The sequence below is a fragment of the Haliotis asinina genome, chromosome 4 (genome assembly GCF_037392515.1).
Source record: "Haliotis asinina isolate JCU_RB_2024 chromosome 4, JCU_Hal_asi_v2, whole genome shotgun sequence".
In the NCBI taxonomy this organism is placed as follows: Eukaryota; Metazoa; Mollusca; class Gastropoda; order Lepetellida; family Haliotidae; genus Haliotis; species Haliotis asinina.
The window spans coordinates 375,792-395,530 of NC_090283.1; the positions used below are offsets into that span (position 1 = coordinate 375,792).

General features: G+C 43.2%; 1 protein-coding gene across 3 annotated transcripts in view; it reads left to right on the forward strand.

Moving 5' to 3' along the window:
• LOC137280690 (unconventional myosin-XVI-like) overlaps positions 1–19,739 on the forward strand; it is a 236,700-nt gene that overhangs the window by 101,607 nt on the left and 115,354 nt on the right. For all 3 annotated transcript variants that reach the window (XM_067811903.1, XM_067811906.1, XM_067811904.1), the window contains exon 24: positions 13,337–13,542. In XM_067811903.1, coding sequence (XP_067668004.1) covers positions 13,337–13,542 — 206 coding nt within the window. The remainder of the gene's footprint in view (positions 1–13,336; positions 13,543–19,739) is intronic.

Sequence of the window (19,739 nt, forward strand, 5' to 3'; positions counted from 1 at the left end):
GTTGTCAGAACTAGGAGGTAGTTCCATCTTACACTGAAATGGTTGTCAGAACTAGGAGGTACATGTAGTTCCATCTTATACTGAAATGGTTGTCAGAACTAGGAGGTACATGTAGTTCCATCTTACACTGAAATGGTTGTCAGAACTAGGAGGTACATGTAGTTCCATCTTATACTGAAATGGTTGTCAGAACTAGGAGGTACATGTAGTTCCATCTTACACTGAAATGGTTGTCAGAACTAGGAGGTACATGTAGTTCCATCTTACACTGAAATGGTCGTCAGAACTAGGAGGTAGTTCCATCTTATACTGAAATGGTCGTCAGAACTAGGAGGTAGTTCCATCTTATACTGAAATGGTCGTCAGAACTAGGAGGTAGTTCCATCTTATACTGAAATGGTTGTCAGAACTAGGAAGTAGTTCCATCTTATACTGAAATGGTTGTCAGAACTAGGAGGTAGATCCATCTTATACTGAAATGGTTGTCAGAACTAGGAGGTAGTTCCATCTTATACTGAAATGGTTGTCAGAACTAGGAAGTAGTTCCATCTTATACTGAAATGGTTGTCAGAACTAGGAGGTAGATCCATCTTACACTGAAATGGTTGTCAGAACTAGGAGGTAGTTCCATCTTATACTGAAATGGTTGTCAGAACTAGGAGGTAGTTCCATCTTATACTGAAATGGTTGTCAGAACTAGGAAGTAGTTCCATCTTATACTGAAATGGTTGTCAGAACTAGGAGGTAGTTCCATCTTATACTGAAATAGTCGTCAGAACTAGGAGGTAGTTCCATCTTATACTGAAATGGTTGTCAGAACTAGGAGGTAGTTCCATCTTATACTGAAATGGTTGTCAGAACTAGGAGGTAGTTCCATCTTATACTGAAATGGTTGTCAGAACTAGGAAGTAGTTCCATCTTATACTGAAATGGTCGTCAGAACTAGGAGGTAGTTCCATCTTATACTGAAATGGTCGTCAGAACTAGGAGGTAGTTCCATCTTATACTGAAATGGTTGTCAGAACTAGGAGGTAGTTCCATCTTATACTGAAATGGTTGTCAGAACTAGGAGGTAGTTCCATCTTATACTGAAATGGTTGTCAGAACTAGGAGGTAGTTCCATCTTATACTGAAATGGTTGTCAGAACTAGGAGGTAGTTCCATCTTATACTGAAATGGTTTTCAGAACTAGGAGGTACATGTAGTTCCATCTTACACTGAAATGGTTGTCAGAACAAGGAGATACATGTAGTTCCATCTTACACTGAAATGGTTGTCAGAACTAGGAGGTAGTTCCATCTTATACTGAAATGGTCGTCAGAACTAGGAGGTAGTTCCATCTTATACTGAAATGGTCGTCAGAACTAGGAGGTAGTTCCATCTTATACTGAAATGGTTGTCAGAACTAGGAAGTAGTTCCATCTTATACTGAAATGGTTGTCAGAACTAGGAGGTAGTTCCATCTTATACTGAAATGGTTGTCAGAACTAGGAGGTAGTTCCATCTTACACTGAAATGGTTGTCAGAACTAGGAGGTAGTTCCATCTTATACTGAAATGGTTGTCAGAACTAGGAGGTAGTTCCATCTTATACTGAAATGGTTGTCAGAACTAGGAAGTAGTTCCATCTTACACTGAAATGGTTGTCAGAACTAGGAGGTAGTTCCATCTTATACTGAAATGGTTGTCAGAACTAGGAAGTAGTTCCATCTTATACTGAAATGGTTGTCAGAACTAGGAAGTAGTTCCATCTTATACTGAAATGGTTGTCAGAACTAGGAAGTAGTTCCATCTTATACTGAAATGGTTGTCAGAACTAGGAGGTAGTTCCATCTTACACTGAAATGGTTGTCAGAACTAGGAGGTACATGTAGTTCCATCTTATACTGAAATGGTTGTCAGAACTAGGAGGTACATGTAGTTCCATCTTACACTGAAATGGTTGTCAGAACTAGGAGGTACATGTAGTTCCATCTTATACTGAAATGGTTGTCAGAACTAGGAGGTACATGTAGTTCCATCTTACACTGAAATGGTTGTCAGAACTAGGAGGTACATGTAGTTCCATCTTACACTGAAATGGTCGTCAGAACTAGGAGGTAGTTCCATCTTATACTGAAATGGTCGTCAGAACTAGGAGGTAGTTCCATCTTATACTGAAATGGTCGTCAGAACTAGGAGGTAGTTCCATCTTATACTGAAATGGTTGTCAGAACTAGGAGGTACATGTAGTTCCATCGTACACTGAAATGGTTGTCAGAACAAGGAGGTACATGTAGTTCCATCTTACACTGAAATGGTTGTCAGAACTAGGAGGTAGTTCCATCTTATACTGAAATGGTCGTCAGAACTAGGAGGTAGTTCCATCTTATACTGAAATGGTCGTCAGAACTAGGAGGTAGTTCCATCTTATACTGAAATGGTCGTCAGAACTAGGAGGTAGTTCCATCTTATACTGAAATGGTTGTCAGAACTAGGAAGTAGTTCCATCTTATACTGAAATGGTTGTCAGAACTAGGAGGTAGTTCCATCTTATACTGAAATGGTTGTCAGAACTAGGAGGTAGTTCCATCTTACACTGAAATGGTTGTCAGAACTAGGAGGTAGTTCCATCTTACACTGAAATGGTTGTCAGAACTAGGAGGTAGTTCCATCTTATACTGAAATGGTTGTCAGAACTAGGAGGTAGTTCCATCTTACACTGAAATGGTTGTCAGAACTAGGAGGTAGTTCCATCTTATACTGAAATGGTTGTCAGAACTAGGAAGTAGTTCCATCTTATACTGAAATGGTTGTCAGAACTAGGAAGTAGTTCCATCTTATACTGAAATGGTTGTCAGAACTAGGAAGTAGTTCCATCTTATACTGAAATGGTCGTCAGAACTAGGAGGTAGTTCCATCTTATACTGAAATGGTTGTCAGAACTAGGAGGTAGTTCCATCTTATACTGAAATGGTTGTCAGAACTAGGAGGTAGTTCCATCTTATACTGAAATGGTTGTCAGAACTATGAGGTAGTTCCATCTTATACTGAAATGGTTGTCAGAACTAGGAGGTAGTTCCATCTTATACTGAAATGGTTGTCAGAACTAGGAGGTAGTTCCATCTTATACTGAAATGGTTGTCAGAACTAGGAAGTAGTTCCATCTTATACTGAAATAGTCGTCAGAACTAGGAGGTAGTTCCATCTTATACTGAAATGGTTGTCAGAACTAGGAAGTAGTTCCATCTTATACTGAAATGGTTGTCAGAACTAGGAGGTAGTTCCATCTTATACTGAAATGGTTGTCAGAACTAGGAGGTAGTTCCATCTTACACTGAAATGGTTGTCAGAACTAGGAGGTAGTTCCATCTTATACTGAAATGGTTGTCAGAACTAGGAGGTAGTTCCATCTTATACTGAAATGGTTGTCAGAACTAGGAAGTAGTTCCATCTTACACTGAAATGGTTGTCAGAACTAGGAGGTAGTTCCATCTTATACTGAAATGGTTGTCAGAACTAGGAAGTAGTTCCATCTTATACTGAAATGGTTGTCAGAACTAGGAAGTAGTTCCATCTTATACTGAAATGGTTGTCAGAACTAGGAGGTAGTTCCATCTTACACTGAAATGGTTGTCAGAACTAGGAGGTACATGTAGTTCCATCTTATACTGAAATGGTTGTCAGAACTAGGAGGTACATGTAGTTCCATCTTACACTGAAATGGTTGTCAGAACTAAGAGGTACATGTAGTTCCATCTTATACTGAAATGGTTGTCAGAACTAGGAGGTACATGTAGTTCCATCTTACACTGAAATGGTTGTCAGAACTAGGAGGTACATGTAGTTCCATCTTACACTGAAATGGTCGTCAGAACTAGGAGGTAGTTCCATCTTATACTGAAATGGTCGTCAGAACTAGGAGGTAGTTCCATCTTATACTGAAATGGTCGTCAGAACTAGGAGGTAGTTCCATCTTATACTGAAATGGTTGTCAGAACTAGGAGGTACATGTAGTTCCATCGTACACTGAAATGGTTGTCAGAACAAGGAGGTACATGTAGTTCCATCTTACACTGAAATGGTTGTCAGAACTAGGAGGTAGTTCCATCTTATACTGAAATGGTCGTCAGAACTAGGAGGTAGTTCCATCTTATACTGAAATGGTCGTCAGAACTAGGAGGTAGTTCCATCTTATACTGAAATGGTCGTCAGAACTAGGAGGTAGTTCCATCTTATACTGAAATGGTTGTCAGAACTAGGAAGTAGTTCCATCTTATACTGAAATGGTTGTCAGAACTAGGAGGTAGTTCCATCTTATACTGAAATGGTTGTCAGAACTAGGAGGTAGTTCCATCTTACACTGAAATGGTTGTCAGAACTAGGAGGTAGTTCCATCTTATACTGAAATGGTTGTCAGAACTAGGAGGTAGTTCCATCTTATACTGAAATGGTTGTCAGAACTAGGAGGTAGTTCCATCTTACACTGAAATGGTTGTCAGAACTAGGAGGTAGTTCCATCTTATACTGAAATGGTTGTCAGAACTAGGAAGTAGTTCCATCTTATACTGAAATGGTTGTCAGAACTAGGAAGTAGTTCCATCTTATACTGAAATGGTTGTCAGAACTAGGAAGTAGTTCCATCTTATACTGAAATGGTCGTCAGAACTAGGAGGTAGTTCCATCTTATACTGAAATGGTTGTCAGAACTAGGACGTAGTTCCATCTTATACTGAAATGGTTGTCAGAAGTAGGAGGTAGTTCCATCTTATACTGAAATGGTTGTCAGAACTAGGAGGTAGTTCCATCTTATACTGAAATGGTTGTCAGAACTAGGAGGTAGTTCCATCTTATACTGAAATGGTTGTCAGAACTAGGAGGTAGTTCCATCTTATACTGAAATGGTTGTCAGAACTAGGAGGTAGTTCCATCTTATACTGAAATAGTCGTCAGAACTAGGAGGTAGTTCCATCTTATACTGAAATGGTTGTCAGAACTAGGAGGTAGTTCCATCTTATACTGAAATGGTTGTCAGAACTAGGAGGTAGTTCCATCTTATACTGAAATGGTTGTCAGAACTAGGAAGTAGTTCCATCTTATACTGAAATGGTTGTCAGAACTAGGAGGTAGTTCCATCTTATACTGAAATAGTCGTCAGAACTAGGAGGTAGTTCCATCTTATACTGAAATGGTTGTCAGAACTAGGAGGTAGTTCCATCTTATACTGAAATGGTTGTCAGAACTAGGAGGTAGTTCCATCTTATACTGAAATGGTTGTCAGAACTAGGAAGTAGTTCCATCTTATACTGAAATGGTTGTCAGAACTAGGAGGTAGTTCCATCTTATACTGAAATGGTCGTCAGAACTAGGAGGTAGTTCCATCTTACACTGAAATGGTTGTCAGAACTAGGAAGTAGTTCCATCTTATACTGAAATGGTTGTCAGAACTAGGAAGTAGTTCCATCTTATACTGAAATGGTTGTCAGAACTAGGAGGTAGTTCCATCTTACACTGAAATGGTTGTCAGAACTAGGAGGTAGTTCCATCTTATACTGAAATGGTTGTCAGAACTAGGAGGTAGTTCCATCTCATAGTGAAATGGTTGTCAGAACTAGGAGGTAGTTCCATCTTATACTGAAATAGTCGTCAGAACTAGGAGGTAGTTCCATCCTACACTGAAATGGTTGTCAGAACTAGGAAGTAGTTCCATCTTATACTGAAATGGTTGTCAGAACTAGGAGGTAGTTCCATCTTACACTGAAATGGTTGTCAGAACTAGGAAGTAGTTCCATCTTATACTGAAATGGTTGTCAGAACTAGGAGGTAGTTCCATCTTATACTGAAATGGTTGTCAGAACTAGGAGGTAGTTCCATCTTATACTGAAATGGTTGTCAGAACTAGGAGGTAGTTCCATCTTATACTGAAATAGTCGTCAGAACTAGGAGGTAGTTCCATCTTATACTGAAATGGTTGTCAGAACTAGGAGGTAGTTCCATCTTATACTGAAATGGTTGTCAGAACTAGGAGGTAGTTCCATCTTATACTGAAATGGTTGTCAGAACTAGGAAGTAGTTCCATCTTATACTGAAATGGTTGTCAGAACTAGGAGGTAGTTCCATCTTATACTGAAATAGTCGTCAGAACTAGGAGGTAGTTCCATCTTATACTGAAATGGTTGTCAGAACTAGGAGGTAGTTCCATCTTATACTGAAATGGTTGTCAGAACTAGGAGGTAGTTCCATCTTATACTGAAATGGTTGTCAGAACTAGGAAGTAGTTCCATCTTATACTGAAATGGTTGTCAGAACTAGGAGGTAGTTCCATCTTATACTGAAATGGTCGTCAGAACTAGGAGGTAGTTCCATCTTACACTGAAATGGTTGTCAGAACTAGGAAGTAGTTCCATCTTATACTGAAATGGTTGTCAGAACTAGGAAGTAGTTCCATCTTATACTGAAATGGTTGTCAGAACTAGGAGGTAGTTCCATCTTACACTGAAATGGTTGTCAGAACTAGGAGGTAGTTCCATCTTATACTGAAATGGTTGTCAGAACTAGGAGGTAGTTCCATCTCATAGTGAAATGGTTGTCAGAACTAGGAGGTAGTTCCATCTTACACTGAAATGGTTGTCAGAACTAGGAGGTAGTTCCATCCTACACTGAAATGGTTGTCAGAACTAGGAGGTAGTTCCATCTTATACTGAAATGGTTGTCAGAACTAGGAAGTAGTTCCATCTTACACTGAAATGGTTGTCAGAACTAGGAAGTAGTTCCATCTTATACTGAAATGGTTGTCAGAAGTAGGAGGTAGTTCCATCTTACACTGAAATGGTTGTCAGAACTAGGAGGTAGTTTCATCTTATACTGAAATGGTTGTCAGAACTAGGAAGTAGTTCCATGTTATACTGAAATGGTTGTCAGAACTAGGAGGTACATGTAGTTCCATCTTATACTGAAATGGTTGTCAGAACTAGGAAGTAGTTCCATCTTACACTGAAATGGTTGTCAGAACTAGGAGGTAGTTCCATCTTATACTGAAATGGTTGTCAGAACTAGGAAGTAGTTCCATCTTATACTGAAATGGTTGTCAGAACTAGGAAGTAGTTCCATCTTATACTGAAATGGTTGTCAGAACTAGGAAGTAGTTCCATCTTATACTGAAATGGTTGTCAGAACTAGGAGGTAGTTCCATCTTATACTGAAATGGTTGTCAGAAATAGGAGGTACATGTAGTTCCATCTTATACTGAAATGGTTGTCAGAACTAGGAGGTACATGTAGTTCCATCTTACACTGAAATGGTTGTCAGAACTAGGAGGTACATGTAGTTCCATCTTATACTGAAATGGTTGTCAGAACTAGGAGGTACATGTAGTTCCATCTTATACTGAAATGGTTGTCAGAACTAGGAGGTACATGTAGTTCCATCTTACACTGAAATGGTCGTCAGAACCAGGAGGTAGTTCCATCTTATACTGAAATGGTTGTCAGAACTAGGAGGTAGATGTAGTTCCATCTTATACTGAAATGGTTGTCAGAACTAGGAGGTACATGTAGTTCCATCTTACACTGAAATGGTTGTCAGAACTAGGAGGTACATGTAGTTCCATCTTATACTGAAATGGTTGTCAGAACTAGGAGGTACATGTAGTTCCATCTTATACTGAAATGGTTGTCAGAACTAGGAGGTACATGTAGTTCCATCTTACACTGAAATGGTCTTCAGAACCAGGAGGTAGTTCCATCTTATACTGAAATGGTTGTCAGAAGTAGGAGGTAGTTCCATCTTGTACTGAAATGGTTGTCAGAACTAGGAAGTAGTTCCATCTTATACTGAAATGGTTGTCAGAACTAGGAAGTAGTTCCATCTTATACTGAAATGGTTGTCAGAACTAGGAGGTAGTTCCATCATATACTGAAATGGTTGTCAGAACTAGGAGGTAGTTCCATCTTATACTGAAATGGTTGTCAGAACTAGGAGGTAGTTCCATCTTATACTGAAATGGTCGTCAGAACTAGGAGGTAGTTCCATCTTATACTGAAATGGTTGTCAGAACTACGAGGTAGTTCCATCTTATACTGAAATGGTTGTCAGAACTAGGAGGTAGTTCCATCTTACACTGAAATGGTTGTCAGAACTAGGAGGTAGTTCCATCTTATACTGAAATGGTTGTTGTCAGAACTAGGAGGTAGTTCCATCTTATACTGAAATGGTTGTCAGAACTAAGAGGTAGTTCCATCTTATACTGAAATGGTTGTCAGAACTAGGAGGTAGTTCCATCTTATACTGAAATGGTTGTCAGAACTAGGAGGTAGTTCCATCTTACACTGAAATGGTTGTCAGAACTAGGAGGTAGTTCCATCTTACACTGAAATGGTTGTCAGAACTAGGAGGTAGTTCCATCTTACACTGAAATGGTTGTCAGAACTAGGAGGTACATGTAGTTCCATCTTATACTGAAATGGTTGTCAGAACTAGGAAGTAGTTCCATCTTATACTGAAATGGTTGTCAGAACTAGGAGGTAGTTCCATCTTACACTGAAATGGTTGTCAGAACTAGGAGGTACATGTAGTTCCATCTTATACTGAAATGGTTGTCAGAACTAGGAAGTAGTTCCATCTTATACTGAAATGGTTGTCAGAACTAGGAGGTAGTTCCATCTTACACTGAAATGGTTGTCAGAACTAGGAGGTAGTTCCATCTTACACTGAAATGGTTGTCAGAACTAGGAGGTACATGTAGTTCCATCTTATACTGAAATGGTTGTCAGAACTAAGAAGTAGTTCCATCTTATACTGAAATGGTTGTCAGAACTAGGAGGTAGTTCCATCTTACACTGAAATGGTTGTCAGAACTAGGAAGTAGTTCCATCTTATACTGAAATGGTTGTCAGAACTAGGAGGTAGTTCCATCTTACACTGAAATGGTTGTCAGAAGTAGGAAGTAGTTCCATCTTACACTGAAATGGTTGTCAGAACTAGGAGGTAGTTCCATCTTACACTGAAATGGTTGTCAGAACTAGGAGGTAGTTCCATCTTACACTGAAATGGTTGTCAGAACTAGGAGGTACATGTAGTTCCATCTTACGCTGAAATGGTTGTCAGAACTAGGAGGTACATGTAGTTCCATCTTACACTGAAATGGTTGTCAGAACTAGGAGGTACATGTAGTTCCATCTTACACTGAAATGGTTGTCAGAACTAGGAGGTACATGTAGTTCCATCTTACACTGAAATGGTCGTCAGAACTAGGAGGTAGTTCCATCTTATACTGAAATGGTTGTCAGAACTAGGAGGTACATGTAGTTCCATCTTACACTGAAATGGTTGTCAGAACTAGGAGGTACATGTAGTTCCATCTTATACTGAAATGGTTGTCAGAACTAGGAGGTACATGTAGTTCCATCTTACACTGAAATGGTTGTCAGAACTAGGAGGTAGTTCCATCTTATACTTAAATGGTTGTCAGAACTAGGAGGTAGTTTCATCTTACATTGAAATGGTTGTCAGAACTAGGAGGTAGTTCCATCTTATACTGAAATGGTTGTCAGAACTAGGAGGTAGTTTCATCTTACACTGAAATGGTTGTCAGAACTAGGAGGTAGTTCCATCTTATACTGAAATGGTTGTCAGAACTAGGAAGTAGTTCCATCTTACATTGAAATGGTTGTCAGAACTAGGAGGTAGCTTCATCTTACACTGAAATGGTTGTCAGAACTAGGAGGTAGTTCCATCTTATACTGAAATGGTTGTCAGAACTAGGAAGTAGTTCCATCTTATACTGAAATGGTTGTCAGAACTTGGAGGTAGTTCCATCTTACACTGAAATGGTCGTCAGAACTAGGAGGTAGTTCCATCTTATACTGAAATGGTCGTCAGAACTAGGAGGTAGTTCCATCTTATACTGAAATGGTTGTCAGAACTAGGAGGTAGTTCCATCTTACACTGAAATGGTTGTCAGAACTAGGGGGTAGTTCCATCTTACACTGAAATGGTTGTCAGAACTAGGAAGTAGTTCCATCTTATACTGAAATGGTTGTCAGAATTAGGAGGTAGTTCCATCTTACACTGAAATGGTTGTCAGAACTAGGAGGTAGTTCCATCTTATACTGAAATGGTTGTCAGAACTAGGAGGTAGTTCCATCTTATACTGAAATGGTTGTCAGAACTAGGAGGTAGTTCCATCTTACACTGAAATGGTTGTTGTCAGAACTAGGAGGTAGTTCCATCTTACACTGAAATGGTTGTCAGAAGTAGGAAGTAGTTCCATCTTACACTGAAATGGTTGTCAGAACTAGGAGGTAGTTCCATCTTACACTGAAATGGTTGTCAGAACTAGGAGGTAGTTCCATCTTACACTGAAATGGTTGTCAGAACTAGGAGGTACATGTAGTTCCATCTTATACTGAAATGGTTGTCAGAACTAGGAGGTACATGTAGTTCCATCTTACACTGAAATGGTTGTCAGAACTAGGAGGTACATGTAGTTCCATCTTACGCTGAAATGGTTGTCAGAACTAGGAGGTACATGTAGTTCCATCTTACACTGAAATGGTTGTCAGAACTAGGAGGTACATGTAGTTCCATCTTACACTGAAATGGTTGTCAGAACTAGGAGGTACATGTAGTTCCATCTTACACTGAAATGGTCGTCAGAACTAGGAGGTAGTTCCATCTTATACTGAAATGGTTGTCAGAACTAGGAGGTACATGTAGTTCCATCTTACACTGAAATGGTCGTCAGAACTAGGAGGTAGTTCCATCTTATACTGAAATGGTTGTCAGAACTAGGAGGTAGTTTCATCTTACATTGAAATGGTTGTCAGAACTAGGAGGTAGTTCCATCTTATACTGAAATGGTTGTCAGAACTAGGAGGTAGTTTCATCTTACACTGAAATGGTTGTCAGAACTAGGAGGTAGTTCCATCTTATACTGAAATGGTTGTCAGAACTAGGAAGTAGTTCCATCTTACACTGAAATGGTTGTCAGAACTAGGAGGTAGCTTCATCTTACACTGAAATGGTTGTCAGAACTAGGAGGTAGTTCCATCTTATACTGAAATGGTTGTCAGAACTAGGAAGTAGTTCCATCTTATACTGAAATGGTTGTCAGAACTAGGAGGTAGTTCCATCTTACACTGAAATGGTCGTCAGAACTAGGAGGTAGTTCCATCTTATACTGAAATGGTCGTCAGAACTAGGAGGTAGTTCCATCTTATACTGAAATGGTTGTCAGAACTAGGAGGTAGTTCCATCTTACACTGAAATGGTTGTCAGAACTAGGGGGTAGTTCCATCTTACACTGAAATGGTTGTCAGAACTAGGAAGTAGTTCCATCTTATACTGAAATGGTTGTCAGAACTAGGAGGTAGTTCCATCTTACACTGAAATGGTTGTCAGAACTAGGAGGTAGTTCCATCTTATACTGAAATGGTTGTCAGAACTAGGAGGTAGTTCCATCTTATACTGAAATGGTTGTCAGAACTAGGAGGTAGATCCATCTTACACTGAAATGGTTGTTGTCAGAACTAGGAGGTAGTTCCATCTTACACTGAAATGGTTGTCAGAACTAGGAAGTAGTTCCATCTTATACTGAAATGGTTGTCAGAACTAGGAGGTAGTTCCATCTTACACTGAAATGGTTGTCAGAACTAGTAGGTACATGTAGTTCCATCTTACACTGAAATGGTTGTCAGAACTAGGAGGTAGTTCCATCTTATGCTGAAATGGTTGTCAGAACTAGGAGGTAGTTTCATCTTACACTGAAATGGTTGTCAGAACTAGGAGGTAGTTCCATCTTATACTGAAATGGTTGTCAGAACTAGGAAGTAGTTCCATCTTATACTGAAATGGTTGTCAGAACTAGGAGGTAGTTCCATCTTATACTGAAATGGTTGTCAGAACTAGGAGGTACAGTCGAACCCCATTGTCTCGAACTCGGTTGAGACGAATTCTCGGATGTGTCGAACTGACATCTCGGTCCCTGCCGATTTCCTTATATTTATCATTATTTTTACCCTGATGTGTCGAACTAGATGTGTCGAATTCCCGGTTGTGTCGAACTCATTTTAGGGTCCCCAAAGGCTCTAACAAGTACAAATTTACCCTTTTGTCTCGAACTGTCAAAGCTGGTTGTTGCAACTGAAAACTGCAGTCGCGCAATCGGAAGTCATCCTCATAAACGTGCTACCTAAAGATCAAAAGTAACGATTAACGGACTCAACAATCAAGTGTCATGTTTAACTACGCATCTATACACACATTGTCAGCACACTTACCAACTGAACTTTACTCAAACAATTAACCATAATTAAGTTGTTACCAGTGACACGTTGATCACGGATCGAGAGGATATCTCTAAACAAACAATGGCGCATGTTGTTGTCATGTGACAGTTTATGTTAGCGGTCATGTGATTTCCTTGAAAATACAAAATGAGAAGTGAGGAAAACGGAGTTGGATTATCTAAATTGATGTTTTGTTTTTGGTGTAGTATTTAAGGTGTAGGATCAATTTTTTTAACCAGTACGGTTAGTAACATGGCAGAGCAATTCAGCTAAGGACCCGATCAGCCCCGGCACCGGAGAAACCTAACAATGACAGCGATCCCGAGAGTGACTCTGAATGTGATGAAATTTAACCACCCACCCCTACCCTAGCTGCAGCATGGACCGCCCTCGACACCCTTTTCAGATTTGTGGAAGCACGTGACACTGACACTTTTTCCAACCAGCTTGGTACATTAAGAAACTTTTTGAGCAATTCTGCTGTGATGCCATGCCCGAACGCCAAACAGACTGTAATTTCGGACTTTTTTAAGAGATAAATTCCCCACATGTACACGTATGTACATTCCGATTCCGTTTGTGTGAACTATACAACTTTTTATACTGACTGAAAATGAATTAGTGCACCCAACTAAACGGGATTTCTTGTGAGTTTGTTAAATTATTCTTGTTCTTATCTTTTTGTATGCGTATTTATTTGCCATGACGAATAAAGTGATTGAATTGATTTACATTTGTATATGTTGTAATTTAAAGATCAATACTGTCGTAAACGTTTATTGCAAAGATATATTGTTCGTATGTGTATCCTACTGCGAAATAACGATGTGTTAAGCACCGTGGTCGTGTTGGTTCTTGGTCCTTTCAATGCTGACGGATGTGTCGAACACTCGGATAAGTCGAACTTTTCCCTTGGTCCCGACGAGTTCGACACAACGGGGTTCGACTGTAGTTCCATCTTACACTGAAATGGTCGTCAGAACTAGGAGGTACATGTAGTTCCATCTTACACTGAAATGGTTGTCAGATCCAGAAGGTAGTTCCATCTCACATTGAAATGGTTGTTGTCAGAACTCCCTGACGGAAATGATGGCGAAGCTCCAGTCCTGTGAACCCCACTTCATACGGTGCATCAGACCAAACGAGACCAGATCAGCACTTGGCTTCAATACTGAGTATGTGAAGGCCCAGTTGCTGTACACTGGTGTGTTGGAGACAGTCAGGATTCGTAAACATGGCTACTCTCTCCGTATCTCCTTTACCAGCTTCTTGACCAGGTGAGCACTGTATTGGCCATCACAGGGACATGGGTTGTGGAAAGATGGAGGTGTAAGGTGTAGAGATATGAAGGTGTGGGGTGTAGAGATATAAAGGTGTGGGTGTAGAGGTGTTGAGATGTGGAATGTAGAGGTGTTGAGATGTGGAATGTAGAGGTGTTGAGATGTGGAATGTAGAGGTATTGAGATGTAGAATGTAGTGGCATAGAGGTGTGGGGCGAAGAGATGTGGAGATGTGAGGTGTGGGGTGTAGGGATGTGAAACTGAGGGTGTAGAGGTGTGGGGTGTAGAGCTGTAGAGGTGTGGGTGTAGAGATGTGAAAGTGAGGGGTGTAGAGGTGTGGGGTGTAGAGCTGTAGAGGTGTGGGTGTAGAGATGTGAAAGTGAGGGGTGTAGAGCTGTAGAGGTGTGGGGTGTAGAGGTGTAGAGGTGTGGGGTGTAGAGGTGTAGAGGTGTGGGTGTAGAGATATGAAAGTGAGGGGTGTACAGCTGTAGAGGTGTGGGGTGTAGAGGTGTGGGGTGTAGAGGTGTAGAGGTGTGGGGTGTAGAGCTGTAGAGGTGTGGGTGTAGAGATGTGAAAGTGAGGGGTGAAGAGCTGTAGAGGTGTGGGGTGTAGAGCTGTAGAGGTGTGGAGCTGTAGAGGTGTGGGGTGTAGAGCTGTAGAGGCGTGGGTGTAGAGGTGTGGGGTATGGAGCTGTAGAGGTGTGGGGTGTAGAGCTGTAGAGGTGTGGGGTATGTAGGCATAGGAAAAAAAAAATGCCTCCGAGGTTTTAGTAGACTATGTTAAACTGGAGGGGGAGGGAAATCCCAAGGGGTGGAGACTCGATGGTTTTACATTGTCTACCAAAACTGAGCAGAAGTGTCTTCTCTAATATATATATTGTCAATGATGGGTAATTACAATGTAGATAATCAATTAATGAAGCTACATAACAATAACTGAAGCATGCATAAAGTCAATTTAATGATAGTAACTATAAGTAGATCATTTAACCCAGCCACCTTTGTTGGCTCGGTGGTAGAGCGTCTGCCTTTGGATCTGCGTTTCCAATCCTGCTTGGGAAAACATTTGTATTGTGAGGTGTGGGTGTGAGTTGTATTGTGAGTTTAATCATGAGCAATATTTTTCAGCTGATATTCGGAAGAGGTCTCCCTAACAAAATGTAAAACCTTGAAAGAGGTCTTTCTAGGGAAAAGTAAAACCTGCCCCTCCAAAACAAAAATCTCAAATGTGGTTATTCTGGGAAAACAAGAGATGACCTAATATATAGTGAGAAGCACACTTCAGGTTTATACATGTGAGATGTAGAGGTGAGGGGTGTGTAGATGTGGGGTGTAGAGGTGAGGGAAGTGTAGATGTGAGATGTAGAGGTGAGGGAAGTGTAGATGTGAGATGTAGAGGTGAGGGGTGTGTGGATGTGAGATGTAGAGGTGAGGGGTGTGTAGATGTGGGGTGTAGAGGTGAGGGGTGTGTAATGTGGGGTGTAGAGGTAAGGGGTGTGTAGATGTGGGGTGTAGAGGTGAGGGGTGTGTAGATGTGGGGTGTAGAGGTGAGGGGTGTGTAGATGGGAGATGTAGAGGTGAGGGGTGTGTAGATGGGAGATGTAGAGGTGAGGGGTGTGTAGATGGGAGATGTAGAGGTGAGGGGTGTGTAGATGTGAGATGTAGAGGTGAGGGATGTGTAATGTGAGATGTAGAGGTGAGGGAAGTGTAGATGTGGGGTGTAGAGGTGAGGGGTGTGTAGATGTGGGGTGTAGAGGTGAGGGAAGTGTAGATGGGAGATGTAGAGGTGAGGGGTGTGTAGATGTGGGGTGTAGAGGTGAGGGAAGTGTAGATGTGAGATGTAGAGGTGAGGGGTGTGTAGATGTGAGATGTAGAGGTGAGGGGTGTGTGGATGTGAGATGTACAGGTGAGGGGTGTGTAGATGTGGGGTGTAGAGGTGAGGGGTGTGTAATGTGGGGTGTAGAGGTGAGGGGTGTGTAGATGAGGGGTGTAGAGGTGAGGGGTGTGTAGATGGGAGATGTAGAGGTGAGGGGTGTGTAGACGTGAGATGTAGAGGTGAGGGGTGTGTAGATGTGAGATGTAGAGGTGAGGGATGTGTAATGTGAGATGTAGAGGTGGGGGAAGTGTAGATGTGGGGTGTAGAGGTGAGGGGTGTGTAGATGTGGGGTGTAGAGGTGAGGGAAGTGTAGATGGGAGATGTAGAGGTGAGGGGTGTGTAGATGTGGGGTGTAGAGGTGAGGGGTGTGTAGATGTGAGATGTAGAGGTGAGGGAAGTGTAGATATGAGATGTAGAGGTGAGGGGTGTGTAGATGAGGGGTGTGTAATGTGGGGTGTAGAGGTGAGGGGTGTGTAGATGGGAGATGTAGAGGTGAGGGGTGTGTAGATGTGAGATGTACAGGTGAGGGGTGTGTAAATGTGAGATGTAGAGGTGAGGGGTGTGTAATGTGGGGTGTAGAGGTGAGGGATGTGTAGATGTGGGGTGTAGAGGTGAGGGGTGTGTAGATGTGGGGTGTAGAGGTGAGGGGTGTGTAATGTGAGATGTAGAGGTGAGGGAAGTGTAGATGGGAGATGTACAGGTGAGGGAAGTGTAGATGTGGGGTGTAGAGGTGAGGGGTGTGTAATGTGGGGTATAGAGGTGAGGGGTGTGTAGATGTGGGGTGTAGAGGTGAGGGGTGTGTAGATGTGGGGTGTAGAGGTGAGGGGTGTGTAGATGTGAGATGTAGAGGTGAGGGGTGTGTAATGTGGGGTGTAGAGGTGAGGGGTGTGTAGATGTGAGATGTACAGGTGAGGGGTGTGTAGATGTGAGATGTACAGGTGAGGGGTGTGTAATGTGGGGTGTAGAGGTGAGGGGTGTGTAGATGTGGGGTGTAGAGGTGAGGGAAGTGTAGATGGGAGATGTAGAGGTGAGGGAAGTGTAGATGTGGGATGTAGAGGTGACGGGTGTGTAGATGGGAGATGTAGAGGTGAGGGAAGTGTAGATGTGGGATGTAGAGGTGAGGGAAGTGTAGATGTGGGATGTAGAGGTGAGGGAAGTGTAGATGGAAGATGTAGAGGTGAGGGAAGTGTAGATGTGGGGTGTAGAGGTGAGGGGTGTGTAGATGTGGGGTGTAGATGTGGGGTGTAGAGGTGAGGGGTGTGTAGATGTGGGGTGTAGAGGTGAGGAAAGTGTAGATGGGAGATGTAGAGGTGAGGGAAGTGTAGATGTGGGATGTAGAGGTGAGGGGTGTGTATTGTGGGGTGTAGAGATGAGGGGTGTGTAATGTGGGGTGCAGAGATGAGGGGTGTGTAGATGTGAGATGTAGAGGTGAGGGGTGTGTAGATGTGAGATGTAGAGGTGAGGGAAGTGTAGATGTGAGATGTAGAGGTGAGGGAAGTGTAGATGTGAGATGTAGAGGTGACGGGTGTGTGGATGTGAGATGTAGAGGTGAGGGGTGTGTAGATGTGGGGTGTAGAGGTGAGGGGTGTGTAATGTGGGGTGTAGAGGTAAGGGGTGTGTAGATGTGGGGTGTAGAGGTGAGGGGTGTGTAGATGTGGGGTGTAGAGGTGAGGGGTGTGTAGATGGGAGATGTAGAGGTGAGGGGTGTGTAGATGGGAGATGTAGAGGTGAGGGGTGTGTAGATGGGAGATGTAGAGGTGAGGGGTGTGTAGATGTGAGATGTAGAGGTGAGGGATGTGTAATGTGAGATGTAGAGGTGAGGGAAGTGTAGATGTGGGGTGTAGAGGTGAGGGGTGTGTAGATGTGGGGTGTAGAGGTGAGGGAAGTGTAGATGGGAGATGTAGAGGTGAGGGGTGTGTAGATGTGGGGTGTAGAGGTGAGGGAAGTGTAGATGTGAGATGTAGAGGTGAGGGGTGTGTAGATGTGAGATGTAGAGGTGAGGGGTGTGTGGATGTGAGATGTAGAGGTGAGGGGTGTGTAGATGTGGGGTGTAGAGGTGAGGGGTGTGTAATGTGGGGTGTAGAGGTGAGGGGTGTGTAGATGAGGGGTGTAGAGGTGAGGGGTGTGTAGATGGGAGATGTAGAGGTGAGGGGTGTGTAGACGTGAGATGTAGAGGTGAGGGGTGTGTAGATGTGAGATGTAGAGGTGAGGGATGTGTAATGTGAGATGTAGAGGTGGGGGAAGTGTAGATGTGGGGTGTAGAGGTGAGGGGTGTGTAGATGTGGGGTGTAGAGGTGAGGGAAGTGTAATGTGGGGTGTAGAGGTGAGGGGTGTGTAGATGGGAGATGTAGAGGTGAGGGGTGTGTAGATGGGAGATGTAGAGGTGAGGGGTGTATAGATGTGAGATGTAGAGGTGAGGGATGTGTAATGTGAGATGTAGAGGTGAGGGATGTATAATGTGAGATGTAGAGGTGAGGGATGTGTAATGTGAGATGTAGAGGTGAGGGAAGTGTAGATGTGGGGTGTAGAAGTGAGGGGTGTGTAGATGTGGGGTGTAGAGGTGAGGGAAGTGTAGATGTGAGATGTAGAGGTGAGGGAAGTGTAGATGTGAGATGTAGAGGTGAGGGGTGTGTGGATGTGAGATGTAGAGGTGAGGGGTGTGTAGATGTGGGGTGTAGAGGTGAGGGGTGTGTAATGTGGGGTGTAGAGGTGAGGGGTGTGTAGATGTGGGGTGTAGAGGTGAGGGCAGTGTAGATGTGAGATGTAGAGGTGAGGGAAGTGTAGATGTGAGATGTAGAGGTGAGGGGTGTGTGGATGTGAGATGTAGAGGTGAGGGGTGTGTAGATGTGGGGTGTAGAGGTGAGGGGTGTGTAGATGGGAGATGTAGAGGTGAGGGAAGTGTAGATGTGAGATGTAGAGGTGAGGGGTGTGTAGATGTGGGGTGTAGAGGTGAGGGAAGTGTAGATGTGGGATGTAGAGGTGAGGGAAGTGTAGATGTGGGATGTAGAGGTGAGGGAAGTGTAGATGGAAGATGTAGAGGTGAGGGAAGTGTAGATAGAAGATGTAGAGGTGAGGGGTGTGTAGATGAGGGGTGTGTAGATGTGGGGTGTAGGTGTGGGGTGTAGAGGTGAGGGGTGTGTAGATGTGGGGTGTAGAAGTGAGGAAAGTGTAGATGGGAGATGTAGAGGTGAGGGAAGTGTAGATGTGGGATGTAGAGGTGAGGGGTGTGTATTGTGGGGTGTAGAGATGAGGGGTGTGTAATGTGGGGTGCAGAGATGAGGGGTGTGTAGATGTGAGATGTAGAGGTGAGGGGTGTGTAGATGTGAGATGTAGAGGTGAGGGAAGTGTAGATGTGAGATGTAGAGGTGAGGGAAGTGTAGATGTGAGATGTAGCGGTGACGGGTGTGTGGATGTGAGATGTAGAGGTGAGGGGTGTGTAGATGTGGGGTGTAGAGGTGAGGGGTGTGTAACGTGGGGTGTAGAGGTGAGGGGTGTGTAGATGTGGGGTGTAGAGGTGAGTGGTGTGTAATGTGGGGTGTAGAGGTGAGGGGTGTGTAGATGGGAGATGTAGAGGTGAGGGGTGTGTAGATGGGAGATGTAGAGGTGAGGGGTGTATAGATGTGAGATGTAGAGGTGAGGGATGTGTAATGTGAGATGTAGAGGTGAGGGATGTATAATGTGAGATGTAGAGGTGAGGGATGTGTAATGTGAGATGTAGAGGTGAGGGAAGTGTAGATGTGGGGTGTAGAGGTGAGGGGTGTGTAGATGTGGGGTGTAGAGGTGAGGGAAGTGTAGATGTGAGATGTAGAGGTGAGGGAAGTGTAGATGTGGGATGTAGAGGTGAGGGAAGTGTAGATGTGGGGTGTAGAGGTGAGGGGTGTGTAATGTGGGGTGTAGAGGTGAAGGGTGTGTAGATGTGGGGTGTAGAGTTGAGGGGTGTGTAATGTGGGGTGTAGAGGTAAGGGGTGTGTAGATGTGGGGTGTAGAGGTGAGGGGTGTGTAGATGTGGGGTGTAGAGGTGAGGGGTGTGTAGATGGGAGATGTAGAGGTGAGGGGTGTGTAGATGGGAGATGTAGAGGTGAGGGGTGTGTAGATGGGAGATGTAGAGGTGAGGGGTGTGTAGATGTGAGATGTAGAGGTGAGGGATGTGTAATGTGAGATGTAGAGGTGAGGGAAGTATAGATGTGAGATGTAGAGGTGAGGGGTGTGTGGATGTGAGATGTAGAGGTGAGGGGTGTGTAGATGTGGGGTGTAGAGGTGAGGGAAGTGTAGATGTGGGATGTAGAGGTGAGGGAAGTGTAGATGTGGGATGTACAGGT